Source organism: Mobula birostris, chromosome 4 (genome assembly GCF_030028105.1).
Source record: "Mobula birostris isolate sMobBir1 chromosome 4, sMobBir1.hap1, whole genome shotgun sequence".
In the NCBI taxonomy this organism is placed as follows: Eukaryota; Metazoa; Chordata; class Chondrichthyes; order Myliobatiformes; family Myliobatidae; genus Mobula; species Mobula birostris.
Genome location: NC_092373.1, coordinates 84,399,681 through 84,419,389, shown reverse-complemented (window position 1 = coordinate 84,419,389; position 19,709 = coordinate 84,399,681). Strand labels below are relative to the sequence as shown.

The 19,709-nt window shown below is 43.5% G+C and overlaps 1 protein-coding gene across 2 annotated transcripts in view; it reads right to left on the bottom strand.

Annotated features, from left to right (window-relative positions):
• The window catches only part of klhl6 (kelch-like family member 6), a 53,461-nt gene that overhangs the window by 12,934 nt on the left and 20,818 nt on the right, over positions 1–19,709 (bottom strand). The window contains exons 3-4 of one of the 2 annotated variants that reach the window (XM_072255697.1): positions 9,636–10,085; positions 1,781–2,018 (exon numbers count right to left, since the gene is read on the bottom strand). In XM_072255697.1, coding sequence (XP_072111798.1) covers positions 1,781–2,018; positions 9,636–10,085 — 688 coding nt within the window. The remainder of the gene's footprint in view (positions 1–1,780; positions 2,019–9,635; positions 10,086–19,709) is intronic. The other variant, XM_072255698.1, reaches the window with a different exon arrangement.

Genomic DNA, 19,709 nt, shown 5'->3' with positions numbered 1-19,709 from the left:
ATCTTCATTTCTTCCCAGGATACAGTTAACAATTTTTTCAACACTGAACTCTTTGAATATCAGCCTGGCAGTGAGCCAATCTGCATGGAACTTCCATGGGATTTACTTTTAAAACTCAACGATTGTTAATGGGGCTGCCGGAACCAGCAATGGCACATGCGTAACCTTTTGTACTGAATTTTTCACTTCTTTAGGGTGAGGGATTCTAGTGCTTTGTAAATTTCCATATTTCCCAATGACAGCCATACAGCTCATCTCCCATTGCAATGTCCCACCATTTCCAGTCAGCTATGGTTAAAAAAATGCAAACAGTTAGATCAAGGCAAGAAAAGAGTGGGTAAGTTCCTTAGTCCTTTGCCACAGCTTGCCTGGAAAAGCTATTGACGCTAAAATAAAGTCTCCTGCTCGCTAGAGCAGCAAACATTCTCAGGACAGAACAGCATGGGCTTGACATGAGAACAAGTCCCCTATACTCTGAACACCTACAGGTCAGGTGTGACCTGGCCATGGTACGGTAAAAAGCTTCCTGCACACAATCCCAATCAAATATTTGCAAGTCAAATGCGGCATAGGTCAGATACAAAGTAAAGGTTTCTCTACGCTCCCCATAAAACATCTACAAATCAGATACAGCGGGGAGGGGCCAACTGGATGATAGAGGAGCCCCCGGGGCTCAGGCCGATTTTAAGGGACTGGGCAATTGTAATCGAGTTGAGACCCACTTAGTCAGAATCACTCACTGCTTGGAAGCTTGCCATCCCTTTGAAATGCCTTCCATGCAATTTGACAACCACAAAGTGGGCTGCTGCAGCATACTCCCCAGCTCCTCACCCTTGTCTGCAGTCCAGGTGTCCCCTGGTGGTCCGCTCTTGTCATCTGACAATGAGAGGATAAGGGCTCCAAGCAGAGGTTTCTCCAGATGGGGGTGCTTCCCCTTCACAATGGGGAGCTGGGGCAGATTGCACTGCACAGTGCCATTGGTTTGTAGAATCCCAGTTACCTGCCATTCCTGTGGCCTGCAGAAGCCCATATGAACATGAGTATGTGAGGATTCAGCCCTGCTTGAGTACTTGAAGGGACTGTTCCACAAGCTCTGGCTGCAATTCGTCCTCCTGCTCCTGATTGTCAGGCACTGAGTGTAAATAGGGCAAGCCAGTCAGAAGATTCGCTCACCAGTTTGTCTCTGAACTGACCAAGATTCAGAGATCCAAGCGGTAGACCAGCAAGAGGTCCATCCAAGTTGATTGCCTGCCCCTCCTTCAAAATGACAATTTGTTCATGCCATGCTATTAGGGTACAGTGACTACCGGCTTGCCATATGCCTTCCACGACTAACGGGCACCACAGGGGTTAAAGTTCACCCTGAAGAGTGAAAGTAATTTAACTTTTGTGTTAATCTTGTAACTAATTATTTTAAAACAAAACAAATAAGGTATAAAATGGTGCCTAGGTTAAAACAAAACAAAAATGTTGAGATACGTACAAACTAATGCTCCCTTGTTCCACTACTGATGCACTGTGATTCATGGGAATTCTGGTTAACTGAAGTAAAAGATTGACTAGCGACACCAGAGACTACAGATGTTGAAATCTGGAGGAAAAACGAACTGCATCTATAGAGGGAAATGGACAGTTGGTGTTTCGGGTCAAGACCATTCATCTGGGTTGCTAAAAAGTTTGATTGCTCCCTGCGTTTCAACTTGATATTTGGTAAGAATACTAATGGAAATCAATGTCCACTGCTGCTAGTGGATTAAATACCTCTAGACTCAGGGCTCACCTGAGATGTAGACCTCATTACGGAAAGTGATACATGCAAATTCCACCCATTTCTTGTTCTCGCTCTCCATCTCCTGCTCTGTGATTGGTAGCTTGGCCACTTCCAGGCGACTTCGCCGGAGTGGGTCCAAGCAGGTTACTTCTGCCACAAACTTTTCGTCCTTCGTACAGCCGCCTATTATCATGAAGACCTCTGACTGGAACTCCTGCATCCTGGGCTTTGTTCTCTCTGAAATAATCTGTACAAAACAAAGGAGTGCGATGGGGAGGAAACGACAAGTTATTCCAGTTTTCAAATGCTCCTGAATTAAGATTACAGTAAATTTAAAAATTGTATAACTTTGTTAGACCAGACAAAAGTTCCCAAGCTGATTTCAGATATGTAATCTGGGAGTTTCATAGACCTGTGCACAATGAAAATGGGCCCTATGATCTAACTCATCAAGGCCAACCAAGGCGACTATTTGTATATATCAATTCCATTCGCCTGTGTTTGCCTCGTATCTGTTGAGACCAGGTGTTCCCGATCTTTGTTATGCTACGGACCAATAACATTCAAGGATCCATAGAATCCAGGTTGGGAATCCCTACTCTGAACCTTTCTGTCAATATATCTTTTAAATATTGTAATTGTACCAATCCGGACCACACCCTTTCGCAGTTTGTTCCAACTACCCACCTTCCCTGTGCGGAAAAACCCACACCTTTAAATCTCTAGCAACACACACAAAATGCTGGAGGAACTCAGCAAGTCAGGCAGCATCCATGGAAATGAATGAACAGTTGACATTTCGGACTGAGATACTTCTTCAGGACTGAGAAGGAATGGGGAAGACGACAGAATAAAAAGGTGGGGCGACGGGAAGGAAGCTAGCTGAAAGGTGATAGTTGAAGCCAGGTGGGTGGGAAAGGTAAAGGGACGGAAAGGAAGGAATCTGATGGGAGAGAAGAGTGGACCATAGGAGAAAGGGAAGGAGAAGTGGACCTGGGGGAGGTGATTGACAGGTGAGAATAGATAAAAGGCCAGAGTGAAGAATTGAAGAAGAGGGGAGGGGGAGGGATTATTTTTACTGGAAGGATAAATTTTACTGGAAGGATAATTGCCATCAGGTTGGAGGCTACCCAGACAGAACTAAGATGTTGTTTCTCCACCTTGAGGGTGGCCTCATGGACTAACATGTCAGAATGGGAATGGGAATCAGAATTTAAAAATTTGGCCACCAGGAAGTTCCAATTTTGGTGGGTGAAACAGAGGTGCTCAACAAAGTGGTTCCCCAATTTACAACAGGTCTCCCCAATATCGAGGAGGCCGCATTGGAGACAACCAAATCTTTTCCCTCTCACCCTAATCCAGTGCCCCGAGAATTTAACTTTCCTGTGCTGGGAAAATACTGTGACTATATCCCCTATCCATGCTTATGCTTTGACTCAGAAACTCTTGCCTTGGTAATAAATGCTGGAAAGGTAGGAATAGGAAACAAAGAAATGGCCGATGAACTGAATAATTATTCTGTATTTCTTCACTGCCAGAAATTTGAGAGCATCGGGGGCAGAAGTGAGTGCAGTCGCCACTTTTCAGACCAGCTTTGTATCCATTATAATTATGACAGCCCTCTACACTATCTAAAACACCACCAACCTTCAGGTCATCTGCAAACTCACTAAATGACCTTTCCACTTCTTCATCCAAGTCACAAAGAGTAGGGATCCCTGAACAAATCCCTGTGGAACAGCAAGCTCTAGGCAGAATACATCAATCCTTCTGCCTCCTGTGGGCAAGCCAATTCTGAATCTATGCAACCAAGCTTTCCTGGATCCCATGCCTGCAGACTTGAATGAGCCTACCGTGGGGAACATTATCAAATGCATTACTATAATCCATACACACCACATATGTTTGTCACTTCCTCAGACAGGTTCGTGGGGCATGACCTGGGGTGCTTGGGTATTAGTCTATCTTGCTTGGGAAGCAGTAAAGTTTAAAGGCAAATAAGTCACATAGGTCAGATGTACTACACCCCAGGGTTCTGAAAGAGGTAGTTGGAGAGTTTGTGGAGGCATTGGTAATAATCTTTCAAGAATCACTGGTTTCTGGAATGGTTCCGGAGGACTGGAATATTGCAACTATCACTCCACTCTTTGAGAAGGGAGGAGGCAAAATACAGGAAATAATAGGCCAGTTAACCTGACTTCAGTGGTTGTCAAGATGTTAGAGTCTATTATTAAGGATGAGCTTTTGAGGTACTTTAAGCCACATGATAAAATAGGCCAAAGTTAGCATGGTTGTCTTGTGGGGAAATCTTGCCTGACAACACAGACAGGATAGACAAAGAATCAGTGGATGTTGTTTACTTGGATTTTCAGAAAGGCTTTGACAAGGTACCACACAAGCTGTTTAACAAGATGAGAGTCCTTGGTATTACAGGAAAGATAGAGGCATGGAGAAATAAAGGATGACAGGAGTGAAGGTAGGACCGATTAGAGATAAAGGTGGGAAGATGTGCCTGGAGGCTGTGGAAGTGAGTGAGGTCCTCAATCAATACTTCTCTTCGGTATTCACCAATGAGAGAGAACTTGATGATGGTGAGGACAACATGAGTGAGGTTGATGTTCTGGAGCATGTTGATATTAAGGGAGAGGAGGTGTTGGAGTTGTTAAAATACATTAGGACAGATAAGTCCCCGGGGCCTGACGGAATATTCCCCAGGCTGCTCCACGAGGCGAGAGAAGAGATTGCTGAGCCTCTGGCTAGGATCTTTATGTCCTCGTTGTCCACAGGAATGGTACCGGAGGATTGGAGGGAGGCGAATGTTGTCCCCTTGTTCAAAAAAGGTAGTAGGGATAGTCCAGGTAATTATAGACCAGTGAGCCTTACATCTGTGTTGGGAAAGCTGTTGGAAAAGATTCTTAGAGATAGGATCTATAGGCATTTAGAGAATCATGGTCTGATCAGGGACAGTCAGCATGGCTTTGTGAAGGGCAGATCATGTCTATCAAGCCTGATAGAGTTCTTTGAGGAGGTGACCAGGCATATAGATGAGGGTAGTGCAGTGGATGTGATCTATATGGATTTTAGTAAGGCATTTGACAAGGTTCCACACGGTAGGCTTATTCAGAAAGTTAGAAGGCATGGGATCCAGGGAAGTTTGGCCAGGTGGATTCAGAATTGGCTTGCCTGCAGAAGGCAAAGGGTGGTGGTGGAGGGAGTGCATTCAGATTGGAGGATTGTGACTAGTGGTGTCCCACAAGGATCTGTTCTGGGACCTCTACTTTTCGTGATTTTTTTTAACGACCTGGATGTGGGGGTAGAAGGGTGGGTTGGCAAGTTTGCAGATGACACAAACGTTGGTGGTGTTGTAGACAGTGTAGAGGATTGTTGAATATTGCAGAGAGACATTGATAGGATGCAGAAGTGGGCTGAGAAGTGGCAGATGGAGTTCAACCCAGAGAAGTGTGAGGTGGTACACTTTGGAAGGACAAACTCCAAGGCAGAGGACAAAATAAATGGCAGGATACTTGGTAGTGTGGAGGAGCAGAGGGATCTCGGGGTATATGTCCACAGATCCCTGAAAGTTGCCTCACAGGTAGATAGGGTAGTTAAGAAAGCTTATGGGGTGTTAGCTTTCACAAGTTGAGGGATAGAGTTTAAGAGTCGCGATGTAATGATGCAGCTCTATAAAACTCTGGTTAGGCCACACTTGGAGTACTGTGTCCATTTCTGGTCACCTCACTATAGGAAGGATGTGGAAGCATTGGAAAGGGTACAGAGGAGACTTACAAGGATGCTGCCTGGTTTAGAAAGTATGCATTACGATCAGAGATTAAGGGAGCTAGGGCTTTACTCTTTGGAGAGAAAGAGGATGAGAGGAGACATGATCGAGGTGTACAAGATAATAAGAGGAATAGATAGAGTGGATAGCCAGCGCCTCTTCCCCAGGGCACCACTGCTCAATACAAGAGGACATGGCTTTAAGGTAAGGGGTGGGAAGTTCAAGGGGGATATTAGAGGAAGGTTTTTTACTCAGAGAGTGGTTGGTGCGTGAAATGCACTGCCTGAGTCAGTGGTGGAGGCAGATACACTCGTGAAGTTTAAGAGACTACTAGACAGGTATATGGAGGAATTTAAGGTGGGGGCTTATATGGGAGGCAGGGTTTGAGGGTCAGGACAACATTGTGGGCCGAAGGGCCTGTACTGTGCTGTACTATTCTGTGTTCTATGTTCTATGGATAGAAGATTGGTTGACTGGGAATAAAGAGGGCTTTTTCTGGTTGGCTGCCGGTTTCTAGTGGTGTTAAGCAGGGGTTGGTGTTGGGTCCACTATTTTTTACATTACCTGTCAGCGATTTGGATAGCAGAACTGAAAGCTTTGTGGTCAAGTTGCAGATGATACAACAGCAGGTGGAAGGGCAGGTAGTGTTGAGGAAGCATGGAGACTACAGGAGAACTTGAATAGATTAGGAGAATGGGCAAAAAAGTGACAGGTGGGAGACAGTGTAGGGAAGTGTATGGTCATGAACTTCAGCAGAAGGAATAAAGGCATAGACTAGCTTCTAAATGGAGAGAAAATTCAGAAATCAGCATTGCAAAGTAACTTTGGAGTCCCAATGCAGGATTCCCTGAAGGTTAATTTGCCGATTAAGGAAGGTAAGTGCAATGTTAGCATTCTTTTCAAGAGGGCTAGAATATAAAAGCAAAGATGTAATGCAGAAGCTTTATAAGGCATTGGTCAGACCATATCCAGAAGTGATTTGTGAGACTGATTCCAAGAATGAGCGGTTAAGATATGAGGAGTGTTTGGTAGCTTTGGGCCTGTACTCTCTGGAATTTAGAAGAATGAGGGAAATTTTTGAAACCTACTAAATATTCAAAGGCCTAGATAGAGTGGACATTGAGGGATGTTTCCAGTACCGGGGGGGGGGGGGGGGGGGGCGGGATTCGCCCATGAGGCAGGGCTACTGTATGGGAGAGGGGCGATATGAATTAATGCATAATGGGAATCCACAGAGCATTAGATAACACTCATAGACTGTAATCCTGTCTCGCCTGCTCCTGACAGCAGCAACAACTTTGCCGACTGGATGAGTAGGAAGCAAGATTAGAAAATAACTATGGTTACAATAGGACAAATTAGTTGAAGAGTATCTTCCCTGGAAAATAAGTTAAATGGTAAATTGACAGAAGAGTGGAGATATTCCACAATAGATTAAACTAGTTAAAGGCTGTTTTCTTTGGAAAAATAGATGGAAGGGCAATTCAGTAGATCTGCAGTGACAAATAATGAAGGAGCTATTTCATAAATGTCAGTACAAGTACCGCATATTCCAATGAGGAATAAAGACTAAATGAGAAAAAGTGACATCAACTAGAAAGAAAAACAATACAGTATTATAAAGTTTAATAGTGAACCTAAGATTTAGGGAATGTTTAGAAACCAACAAAGGATGACAATAAATTTAAGATGTAAGTAGTTATTTTTGGTCATATGAATACACCTGGAAACATTATAAAACAGACAACAAAAGTTTCTACAAGAATGTAAAAAAGAGAGTAGATTAAAGGACAAGATTAGAGAATTAATAAAGGACATAGAGAAAGACAGAGAGTCCAAATATTAACTCATTTTCAGCTTGGCCATTGGCAATGACTGGGGACCTGTACTGGAGCTTCAAGCCTTTGTAATCTGTATTCACTTGGGACTGAATGCAGCATAGTCAAATTTTCTTCTGACCGTGCAAAGTTTGGATTTTATCACAAGGATAAAGAATACAGAAGTGTAGTTGCCATCTGACAGAGCATTGGTGTCACCTTACCTGAAATACTGCTTATTGCATCTGTGTGTAAAATACTATGTCTTACATGTAAAAGCAAGATAGGATATGAACTGTCAATACTGTTGCCTCAGGCAATTGAACCAATTTACTTTAAATTTACATTTACATTTTATGTAAATTTACACTTATCCAAAATTCCCATTTTAGTCTTGATCATCTAGTATAACTGCTCTTGCTGAAGTATACTGACTTGCAGTCTAACAACATTTCAATTTTAAAATTTGTCAAATTCCTCCATATCTTCGCCCACCATAGCCATTCCATAACTGGGCACAGAACCTAGGCTGACAACGAAGTGAAGAGCTGTGGAACTGATGACCAATTGCAGGAGGCGTCTCTTCTGTGGGACAATAAGTCAAGCACTTGGCTGCTCTTTCAGGTGAATATAAATTATTTCTAAGAAGAGCAATTAAAAAAACCCCTCAGGCTGCAATTAATACTCATCCTCGCCCTACATCATTCTATGCAAATTTTGACATGGTTAAAATGTCTGTGGGATTTTCCACAATGACAACATTGCTACATAGTGACTGCAAAAGATTTGGAAAGTCATGAAGTCTACCTTTGAGTTCAAGAGCCGTGAGGTAACGTTCCATGAAACCCAGGTTAGACTACACTTGGGAAAATTGTGCTCAGTTCTGGTTGCCTCATTAAAGGAAGGAGTTGGCAACTTTAGAGGGGGTGCAGAGGAAATTTACCAGGATACTGCCTGGATTAGAGAGCATGTCGCATGAGGATAGACTGAGAAAGCTAAGGCTTTTCTCATGGAGCGAAGGAGGATGAGAGGTGACTTGATAGAGGGGTACAAGATGATAAGAGGCATAGATCGAGAGGACATCCAGAGACTTTATACCAGGATACAAAGGGCTAACACAAGGAAGCATAATTTTAAGGGGATTGGGGGAAATAAAGGGGGGGGTGTTGGTGGGATGAATGTCAGAGATAAGTTCTTTACACAGTGAGTGGTGGGTGTGCGGAACACCCTGCCGGGGTGATGGTTGAGGCAGGTACTTTCGGGGCATTTAAGAAACTCTTAGATAGGCACATAGATGATAGAAATATGGAGTACAATGTAGGAGGGAGAAATTAGATTGATTTTAGAGTAGCTTAAAGGGTCGGCTCGACATCATGGGCCAAAATGCCTGTGCTGTGTTGTAGTGAATGCAGAATGCAAAAACAATGGCTTTCATGGGTTCAACATATTTTATATGATCCTGCTGGACATTAAGAACTTAAAGTACTGCAGGACTGCCCCATCAGTGAGCTGCTGGTTGAAGGAGAACCTGAGGGAGCCGGACGGTGCGGATTATGATGCTGCCTGCGTCAGAGAGGCATCAATGCATTAAGGAGGTATGCAGTATAACAGCGAGTGGTCATCTTAGTTGTTTTTGTGGTGATTGAAAGACTCTGTTGGACATTGGCGGTGTGGATTGTCGTATGTACAATCCATTGGTGTATTACCGAACGGCGGGGGTTACTCGTGGCCTTGCTCATAGCAAAGTCTAGGCCTCAAGTTCGTAGCCACTCAGTTGGAGTTGGAGTCGGGCACTCCTCCAGAGTGCCAGAGGTGGTGTGGTGTGACATTCATGCTGGAGTCGGTGCTGCCCCCCAGTGTTCACTTGGCAGAAGACAAGTTATATTGTCTTTGACTGCAGGCTGCTGCAACATTCATGGATTCAGGGACTTGGACTATATTTTTTTGAGTGACTGTATTTTATTGCTATCTTATATGTGCTTGCTATCATATATATGCCTGCTATCTTACTGTATATGTGCTGTATGTACCCTGTACTGTGTGTGACTGCTGATACAGTGTTTTGTACCTTAGCACTGGAGTCACGTTGCTTCGTTTGGCTGCATTCATGGGTGTTGAATGGCAAATAAACTTAAACTTGAACCTGTTCTATGCTCTATGCACTACAAAAGTAGAAATCTTTTCTTTTTCAGATCTATACCCACCAATATAAACCAGAACAATGTGAAAACCAGGTTAAAATGACTGAATATGTGCTGTTGATTCCAACCTCATTGCCCGATAGGTGGTACATCCTGGCTTCTTGCAACAGGCTGAAAACGTCAGGATTTTTCCAAACAAGTTCATCACCTTCTACCCACTCCACAAAGTACCAAGGGTCCAGGAGGGGTAGGCGAACATGTCTCAGCACCTGGCTCAGCTGGTGCTGCCTCTCCGACTCTCGGTAACGCACCCAGCGCATTGCTGTCTCGAAAACTTGTTCCTCCTCTGTGACACAGAGCTCGTCACTTCCCAGGATTTCTGACAGGATCTCTGCAGGTAGCTCCAGAAATTCCTCGTGAGTCAGTACTTGTGGGAAGTTCTGCACAATATAGTTCTGCACGCACTTCTTCAGCCTGTCCAGGGAGTGGGTATCGGCCAGCCTTAGGATGCTCACACAGTTGTCTGGGTGCAGAGCCTCACTGAGGAAATTGGCACAGGCATCCACCATCCGCAGGAACTGGAGATGAAAAGAAAAACAGTCAGCAGACATGCAAGAATGCACCTCCCTCTGTCCCTTGATGACTTTGTTCCTACTCCAGCTTTCTCCCCTTTTCTGCTGATCCTCACTGGGCTTAGCTCTGTAAGTACTGATAATTCTTTCATTTTGTCATTCTTCATGTGTGAGCCTAAATAAAACACATACCAAAGGGGTGGCCCCTTAAACGTGCTCTACTAGATAATAAATTCATGGACACTTTGTTTCCTCACGCACTCCCCCTTTGTTTTCCCTTATCCTTCTAGCCCTTTAGAACTTCTGCTTATCCATCCCTGCCCTCATGATCTGTCCATTACCTACACTTAGTTTCCTCATCCTTTCCGTCACCCCATAGTCCACTGTCCCCACCTATCAGATTTCTCCTTCTTCAGTCCTTTGCCTCTTTCACCAATCGCCTCCCAGCTTCTCATATCATTGCCACTTCCCATTCCCTCCCCTACCTACCTACCATTCCCCCTCACCTGGATTCACCTGTCATGCACCACCTCCTGCTTCTCCACCTCCCACTACCATTTGATTCCGGCTTCGGACCTCTTTATTTCCAGTATTAATGAAGGATTTCAACTTAAAACATCAACTGCTCGTTTTCCTCCATATATGCTGCCTGACCTGCAGAGTTCCTCTACCATGTTTTGTGAGTTGACCTCTAACATCTTGCCTTTTCCAATAACATTTGATTTCCTCTAAAGTTCAAAAAAGTCTTTCTCAGCCTTGAGTATAGCAAAAAAGTCAGTCTCCTTAACCCTCCTCAGTAGAAAACTCCAAAAATGTATGACTCTCAGAGAAGTTCCCCTCACCTCTGATCCTTTTTTTATCTGAAATGATACTCCCCAGTGGCAGATACCCCCAAGAGGGAAACAGTTGTCAATATATCCCGTCAAACCCTCTGAGAAGGTTATATGATATTATCATATTTTAACCATCTAAGCTCAAGTGAAAATAAACCAAACTGCTCAATCATTCTACATGAGACAACCCATTTATCCCAGGAAGCAAATGAGTGAACCTTCTTCAAAATGTGTTCAATGAGATAATATCCCATCCCAAAGAAGGAAAGCAAAGCTGTGTGCAATACCAATGCCATGTCCATGCCAATGCCATATCTGCATTTGCACGTGATTCATCTTGCAACTCGGAGCGGCGGAGCAAAGTCAAGATGGCACAAAATGGTGGCTCCTTTACTGGCATCTTCAGAAACAGCTCTATTTCTATCTTTTATATCTCCCCATTCTCCTTTTCCCTTATTAGGGGGAGAGAGAGAGAGCCAGTGGTATGTCAAATTACTGGGAGAATGAGTAGTCTTTGGGATACTGCAAGTCTGTGTCTTTATTGATGCTTTGCTGCATGCTTGAGTGCTCAGTGGGGGGCACTGGTATTTTTTGCTGGTGGGGGGAGGAAGGACCGTTGCTTTGCTGTTGCTTGTGTGTGGGAGAGGGGAGCTGGGGGGTGCTTTGGGGTTCTGACATTTAACTGACATTCATTCTTTGGGGCACTCCTCTGTTTTCGTAGACGTTGTGAAGAAAAAAGATTTCAGGATGTACATTGTATACATTTCTCTGACATTAAATGTACTTATTGAAACAAAGGCGAATATTCCTTCTGCCACAGTGGTGCTCAGAGAGTGCATTCCTCAGAGGGCGGACTTCAGCAAGTTAGGTTAAATATAATACACTCCAGGAGGTAAGGCAATAAAAATATATAAAAAATAAAACTAGTTGCATAAAATAAATCATCATAGATTCATCCAGCATGGAAACAGACTCTTCTGCTCAGCTCCTGCTGACCAGGACGTCTGTCCATGTTTGGCTCATTTTCTTGCATTTGATACATAATCCTCCATACCCTCACTATCCATGTACCTATCAAAATGCTTTATAAATCTGTGATTTGCTTCTACCACCTTCTCTGGTACCTCCTTCCATATATCTATGAGTCACTGTGTGGAAACTTCCTTCTCAGGTCCCTTTAAAACATTTCTCCTCTCACTTCAAACCAATGTCCTTCAGTTTCAGACTCCCCAACCGTTGGAAAAAGTTGTGACCATCTACCCTATATTTGCCCTCCTTGTAACGAAAGCCCTCCATTCAAGAAACATCCTGGGGAATCTCTTCTGCCCTCTTTCAAATATGTACTGCCGTACCTTTTCTCAAATGTGGCGACCAGAACTGTACATGGAATTCCAAGTGTACCCAAACCAATGCCTTGCACAGCCACTAAATGATAAGCCAACAATGATGCTCAGTACCCCTGTCTACAAAGGCAAGTGAACTAAATGCCTTCTTCACCATCCCATTCACTTGTGTCGTCATTTTCAGGGGGCTATGAATTTGCACCCTAAGATCCATCAATGCTTCTAAACTCTCTCTTTCTGTCCGGCCAGTGTTAGAGCTATTTGCACTGCTTAATTTTTAAAATTTGATTTGTAACTTAGAGTAATTTTTTATGTCTTGCACTGTACTTCTACCACAAAACAACAAATTGCATGACAACACGCATAAAATGCTGGAGGAACTCAGCAGGCCAGCTAGTGTTTATGGAAAAGAGTGCAATCAATGTTTCGGGCCATGTCCTGCCGAAGAGTTTTGGCCCGAAACGTCGGGTTGTACTCTTTTCAATAGATTCTGCCTGGCCTGCTGAGTTCTTCCAGGAATGTGTGTGTGTTGCTTGGATTTCCAGCATCTGCAGATTTTCTCTCATTTGAAATTTCATGACATCTGGATAACAAACCCGATTCTGACTCTGACAACCAAAGCATCATTTCACCCTTGTCTGGATTGAATTTCATCTTCAACCACCCCATTCAACTTGCCTCCTGGTCATTGTAGGTAGGCAACCATCCTCACTATCTATGGTTCCACCAACCTTAATGTTGTCAGCAAAATTACTTGTCAGTCCGTGGACATTGGAATTTAACCGCAGATGGAATCTAGTCCAGATGCCACCTGACCCACTGAGTTCGTCCAGCGATTTGAGTGTCTCTTCAGATTCCAGCGTCTGCAGTCTCTTGTGTCTTCACAGGCATTCTCACTCATTCTCATTCAATTCTCATCCAAGCCATTAATATATGTATAAACAACAGAGATCCCAGCATTGAACCTTGTGGTACACCACTGCATACAGGTTTCCAGTCATGAAAAGCAGCTTTCCACCATTACACTTTGTCTCCTATCACCTAACCAATTCTGAATTCAGTTTTGCCACCATGAATCCTATGTGACCTCGCTTTCTTTTAACTTCTGAACTAGTTATTTAACACATTAGGGGGACAGGGGTTGGTCATGACTGCAGACTGGAGTTCCTAGACTGCATTCATTGTTTAACGTAGGGGCTGAAGGTTACAAAAATAACAAAAGGATAAAAAAAAAGACAAACCATACGGCATTCAAAACCAATTTTAAAAAGGAACAATAAAAGGGTAGAGCAGTATGACATGCTGCAGAGCCACTCACTGCCTCACAGACCTAGCGACCGAGGTTCAAATCTGACCCTGGGTTCTGTCTTTGTGCAGGTTGCATGTGCTCACGTTGACCACATAGTTTTCCTCCAGATACTGCAGTTTTCTCCCATGTCCCACAAATGTGCGGGGTGACAAGTTTATTGGCCACTGTGCTTCGGTGAATGGTCGATTCTGAAGAGGCATGGGGGAGTTGGTGTGGATAATTGGAATGAAGGGACTTTTACAATCTGCTCCCAAGGTTCAATGATAGACATTTAAGGAGATCTTTCAGAATACACAGAGCAATAAAAAAGAAAGATTCCCTACAGAGGATCCGCCATTTGAGGTTGACTGAATAAAAAAATTATCAGGGTTGAAGAAATCACATTATTGAGCAAAGACAGATTAGATAGGATAAAAAATGAATATCTCAAATATTGAAAATAAATGAGAAATTAAGGAGTGAAATGAGAAGAAAATAGCAGAATTGTATTAAACAGAGATGTAAGAGGAAGAGTAGGATTGGTGTGGATGGGAAAATAGGCTGTATAGCCTACTGCACCGGCGTGGATACAGTCAACCTAAGAGCCTGCTTCCATGCTGACATAGCATGAGTTTCTATGCAAAAAAAGAAAATCAAGTGTGTATCAGTTTTATAGAGAGTCTGGGAAATATATTGGACCACAAGAAGATGGCAGGTGAATGAAATTGCTACTTTGCTCCATCCTTCACTCCAGAAAATACAAGTAACATCTCAGAAGTAGTTATAACGTGAGCGTTGGAAGACAGGGAAAAAGTCAAGGAAACTACAGTCACCAGGACAGTGATAGAAACATAGAAACATAGAAAACCTACAGCACAATACAGGCCCTTCGGCCCACAAAGCTGTGCTGAACATGTCCCTACCTTCGAACTACCTAGGCTTTACCCATAGCCCTCTATTTTCCTAAGCTCCATGTAGCCATCCAGGAGTCTCTTAAAAGACCCTATTGTTTCCATCTCCACCACCACCGCTGGCAGCCCATTCCATACACTCACCACTCTCCACATAAAAGACTTACTCCAACATCTCCTCTGTACCTACTTCTAAGCACCTTAAAACTAGGCCCTCTCATGCTAGCCAATTCATCCCTGGGGAAAAGCCTCTGACTATCCACACGATCAATGCCTCTCATTATCTTGTACACCTCTATCAAGTCACCTCTCATCCTCCATCGCTTCAAGGAGAAAAGGCCGAGTTTACTCAACCTATTCTCATAAGGCATGCTCCCCAATCCAGGCAAAATCCTTGTAAATCTCCTCTGCACCTTCTCTATGGTTTCCACATCCTTCCTATAGTGAGGCGACCAGAATTGAGCACAGTACTCCAAGTGGGGTCTGACCAGGGTCCTATATAGCTGCAACATTACCTCTCAGTTCTTAAACTCAATCCCGCGATTGAAGAAGGCCAATGCACTGTATGCCTTGTTAACCACAGAGTCAACCTGTGCAGCAGATTTGAGTGTCCTATGGACTCGGACCCCAAGATCCCTCTGATCCTCCACACTGCCAAGAGTCTTACCATTAATACTATATTCTGCCATCATATTTGACCTACCAAAATGAACCACCCCACACTTATCTGGGTTGAACTCCATCTGCCACTTCTCAGCCCAGTTTTGCATCCTATCGATGTCCTGTTGTAACCTCTGACATCCCTCCACACTATTCCACAACACACCCAACCTTTGTGTCATCAGCAAATTTACTAACCCACCCCTCCACTTCCTCATCCAGGTCATTTATAAAAATCACGAAGAGTAAGGGTCCCAGAACAGATCCCTGAGTCACACCACTAGTCACCGGCCTCCATGCAGAATATGACCCGTCTACAACCATTCTTTGCCTTCTGTGGGCAAGCCAGTTCTGGATCCACAAAGCAATGTCCCCTTGGATCCCATGCCTCCTTACTTTTTCAATAAGCCTTGCGTGGGGTACCTTATCAAATGCCTTGCTAGAATCCATATACACTACACCTATGGCTCTACCTTCATCAATGTGCTTAGTCACATCCTCAAAAAATTCAATCAGGCTCATAAGGCACGACCTGCCTTTGACAAAGCCATGCTGACTATTCTTAATCATAGTATGCCTTTCCAAACGTTCATAAATCCTGCCTCTCAGGATCTTCTCCACCAACTTACCAACCACTGAAGTAAGACTCACTGGCCTATAATTTCCGTGGATATCTCTACTCCCTTTCTAGAATAAGGGAACAACATCCTCAACTCTCCAATCCTCTGGAACCTCTCCGGTCCTCATTGATGATGCAAACATCATTGCCAAAGGTTCAGCAATCTCCTCCCTCACTTCCCACAGTAGCCTGGGGTATATCCCATCTGGTCCCTGTGTCCTATCCAGCTTGATGCTTTCCAAAAGCTCCAGCACATCCTCTTTCTTAATAACTACGTTCTCAAGCTTTTCAGTCCACTGCAAGTCATCCCTACAATTGTCAAGATCCTTTTTTGTAGTGAATACTGAAGGAAAGTATTCATTAAGTCTGCTATTTCCTCTGGTTCCATACACAGCTTTTCCATTGTCACACTTCATTGGTCCTATTCTCTTACGTCTTATCCTCTTGCTCTTCACATACTTGTAGAATGCCTTAGGGTTTTCCTTAATCCTGTCCACCAAGGCCTTCTCATGGCCCCTTCTGGCTCTCCTAATTTCATTCTTAAACTCCTTCCTGCTAGCCTTATAATCTTCTAGATTCATATCATTACCGAGTTTTTTGAACCTTTTGTAAGCTCTCCTTCTCTTCTTGACTAGATTTACAACAGCCTTCGTGCACCATGGATCTCGTACCATACCATCCTTTCCATGTCTCATTGGAACGTACCTACTCAGAACCCCAGGCAAATATCTCCTGAACATTTGCCACATTTCTTCGGTACGTTTCCCTGAGAACATCTGTTTCCAATTAATGCTTCCAAGTTCCTGCCTGATAGCCTCAAAGTCCTCCTTACTGCAGTTAAACGTTTCTCTAACTTGTCTGTTCCTATCCTTCTCCAATGCTATGGTAAAGGAGATAGAATTGTGATCACTATCTCCAAAATGCTCTCCCACTGAGAGACCTGACCAGGTTCATTTTCCAATACCAGATCAAGTATAGCCTCTCCTCTTGTAGGTTTATCTACATATTGTGTCAGGAAACCTTCCTGAACATACCTAACAAACTCTACCCCATTTAAACTCCTCACTCTAGAGAGATGCCAATCAATATTTGGGAAATTAAAATCTCCCACCACAACAACCCTGTTATTATTACTCCTTTCCAGAATCTGTCTCCCTATCTGCTCCTCAATGTCCTTGTTACTATTGGGTGGTCTATAAAAACACACTCAGTAGAGTTATTGATCCCTTCCTATTCCTAACTTCCACCCACATAGACAATCCCTCCATGATTTCCTTCTTTTCTGCAGCCGTGACACTATCTCTGATCAACAGTGCCATGCCCCCATCGCTTTTGCCTCCCTCCCTGTCCTTTCTGAAACACCTAAAGCCTGGCACTTGAAGTAGCCATTCCTGTCCCTGCAACATCCAAGTCTCTATAATGGGCACAACTTCACAGCTCCTAGTGCTGATCCAGGCTCCAAGCTCATCTGCATTATTCATAATACCCCTCGCATTAAAATAGACACATCTCAAACCACTGGTCTGAGCTGGTCCCTTCTCTGTCACCTGCTTATCTTCCCTCTCGCACTGTCTTCAAACTTTCTCTATATTGTGATATATTGTTGGAGCTGTAACTCAAAAGTCTTTGACCCTGATGGACTTCATCCTTGCATCTTAATATTAGCTGCTGAGATAGTTGATATATATTGACATTAATCTTGCAAAATTTCCTAGATTCAGGGAAGATTTCTAGACCGGAACTTAGCAAGTGTAACTCCTTAGTTCAAAACGGAAGGAGGCAGCAATAAACCACAGGCAGTGCATGACAGACAATGAGGAAATGGCCCAGTTAAGAGCATGTAAGAAAAGTGCAGAAGAAAATCTAGGAGCAGTGACCGTAACATATAATGATTAAGAATGAAATAGAATGGCTTACAGTTTGGAGAAAAAGCTAACTACCAGGAAACGGAAATGAAGTTAAGTCAGATAAAGTAGTTAAGAATATTGACAAAGAGGTATAACAGCATTTGAATAAAATACAGGAATGAAAATAAATACCTGTTAGGTTTAGGATAAATATTTTCCACTAAAAAGAGATAAGATAACCAAGAATGCGATCTACTAACAAGTGTAAGACTCAATCTAAAGAATAATAAAATGCAAAGTATGAAAGAATAGAGGAAAGAATAACACACTGCAATACAAATAGCTTAAAATGCCATACAATTATCATTGAAAGCATGGAGAAAAAACTCAAAGTAATAGAACTAAAGATAGTGCAGCTCAGGAACATGGGAGGGAGACCAGAGAGAGGGAACTTCAACATTATGAAAAAAAAACTAGAAGTTGGACATGGAGAAACTGATTTCACTGAGTCCAAGAGGACATATAAGATAATAACAAGTAACAGAGTGATGAAAATATGCAAACAAGAGAGAATCTGCAGTTGCTGGAAATCCGAACAACACATACAGAATGTTGGAGGAACTCGGCAGGCCAGGCAGCACCTACGGAAAAGAGTATAGCTGATGCTTCAGCCCAAGACCCTTCATCAGGACTGGAAAAATAGCTTTTGTCTTTTCCTATCATATTCCTCCTTTTCCAGCCCTGTACCTCTTTCACCAATCAACTTCCCAGATCTTTACTTCACCCCCCGCCCCACCGGCCCCTGGTTTGACCTATCACCTTATTCCCCTCCTCCCACTTTCTTACTCTGGCTCCTCGTCTCTTTTCCCAGTCCTGATGAGGGGTCTCAGCCTGAGACGTCGACTGTTTACTCTTTTCCATAGATGCTGCCTGGCCTGTTGAGTCCCTCCGGCATTTTGGATGAAAATATGCATCTAGGCGTCTTATGATGTAGCTGGCTGGCTGGTGGCGGAATAGCCTCAGCGCCAGACTCGGGAGCAAAGGTTCCCGAGTTTGAATCTAAGTCATGCCCCCCGCCCCCCCCCCCCCCCGAGCACGCTTTTCCTTCGTGCTGGGCTGAGCATCAAGCTAGCCCCAGCCTCGTAAAAAAAAAGAGTGGAGTCAGTAACGTTCATATCGTGACCCGATTAATCGGAAAAGAGACCAATCCTGACACTATGTGCCAGACGAGAATGGCTGACTGTCTGGTGTGACACGATAAAAAAAATCTTTAAACCATGTAGCTGAAGTTGATTAATTAAGGAGCTGAGAAAGCAGAGGACAAGTTAAGTTGAGCCATGGATAGAAGAATGTTAGAGCTAGAGGGAATTTCTTTTGCATCTGATAGCGTTGGGCCAAATGGCCTGATTCTGCACATAAGATCATTGCATACTTCAAATCTAGAAGGTTACTGCAGAAGCAGGAAGATGTATTGATATGAAAACCACACCATCCTCCTGTTTACAGACTCATAAGGACATGTGCACTTTCAAACATTCAGAGATACCAGCTGCAAAGCTCAAACAACTGACAAGTAACAAACAAGCTGATTTCCCAAGAGAGTAGAGGACCCAGACACTTGCTTCTTCAGTGGAGGGGTAGCTAGCTTTAAGGAAGTGTAAGGCACGTGAAAGTTGTGGAACAGTTTCAGATCACTAAGGTGATGTCACGTACACAGAGTGGAAGTTAAGATGTTTATCATTCCATTACATCTGATGCTTTTTATGGTTCCTCATTCGGAAAAAACAATGTACAGTTTGTGGTTTGATGCAAATAATTTAGTCAAGTCAATAGATTTGTGTACTGGCTGTAATTGTGTACAAATAAAAATATTTTCCTACAATTCTGGAGGTAATGACTGTAATGGGAGATGGTTTGCAAATAGATAGGTTCATCTACATGTCCACAGCACACCCCCGCCTGTCATTTGTTAAGATCAGCAGCGTTAGCCCTCCAATAGCCTATGCTCTTTGAGTTCTGTTGGGTATTGACCTCTCCTTATAGTACAGCTGATGGTCATCAGTCACGGCTCCGCATAAACAGCCATCAGCACTTAAAATCAAATAGCCTGACTTACAGTCTGTATAGTT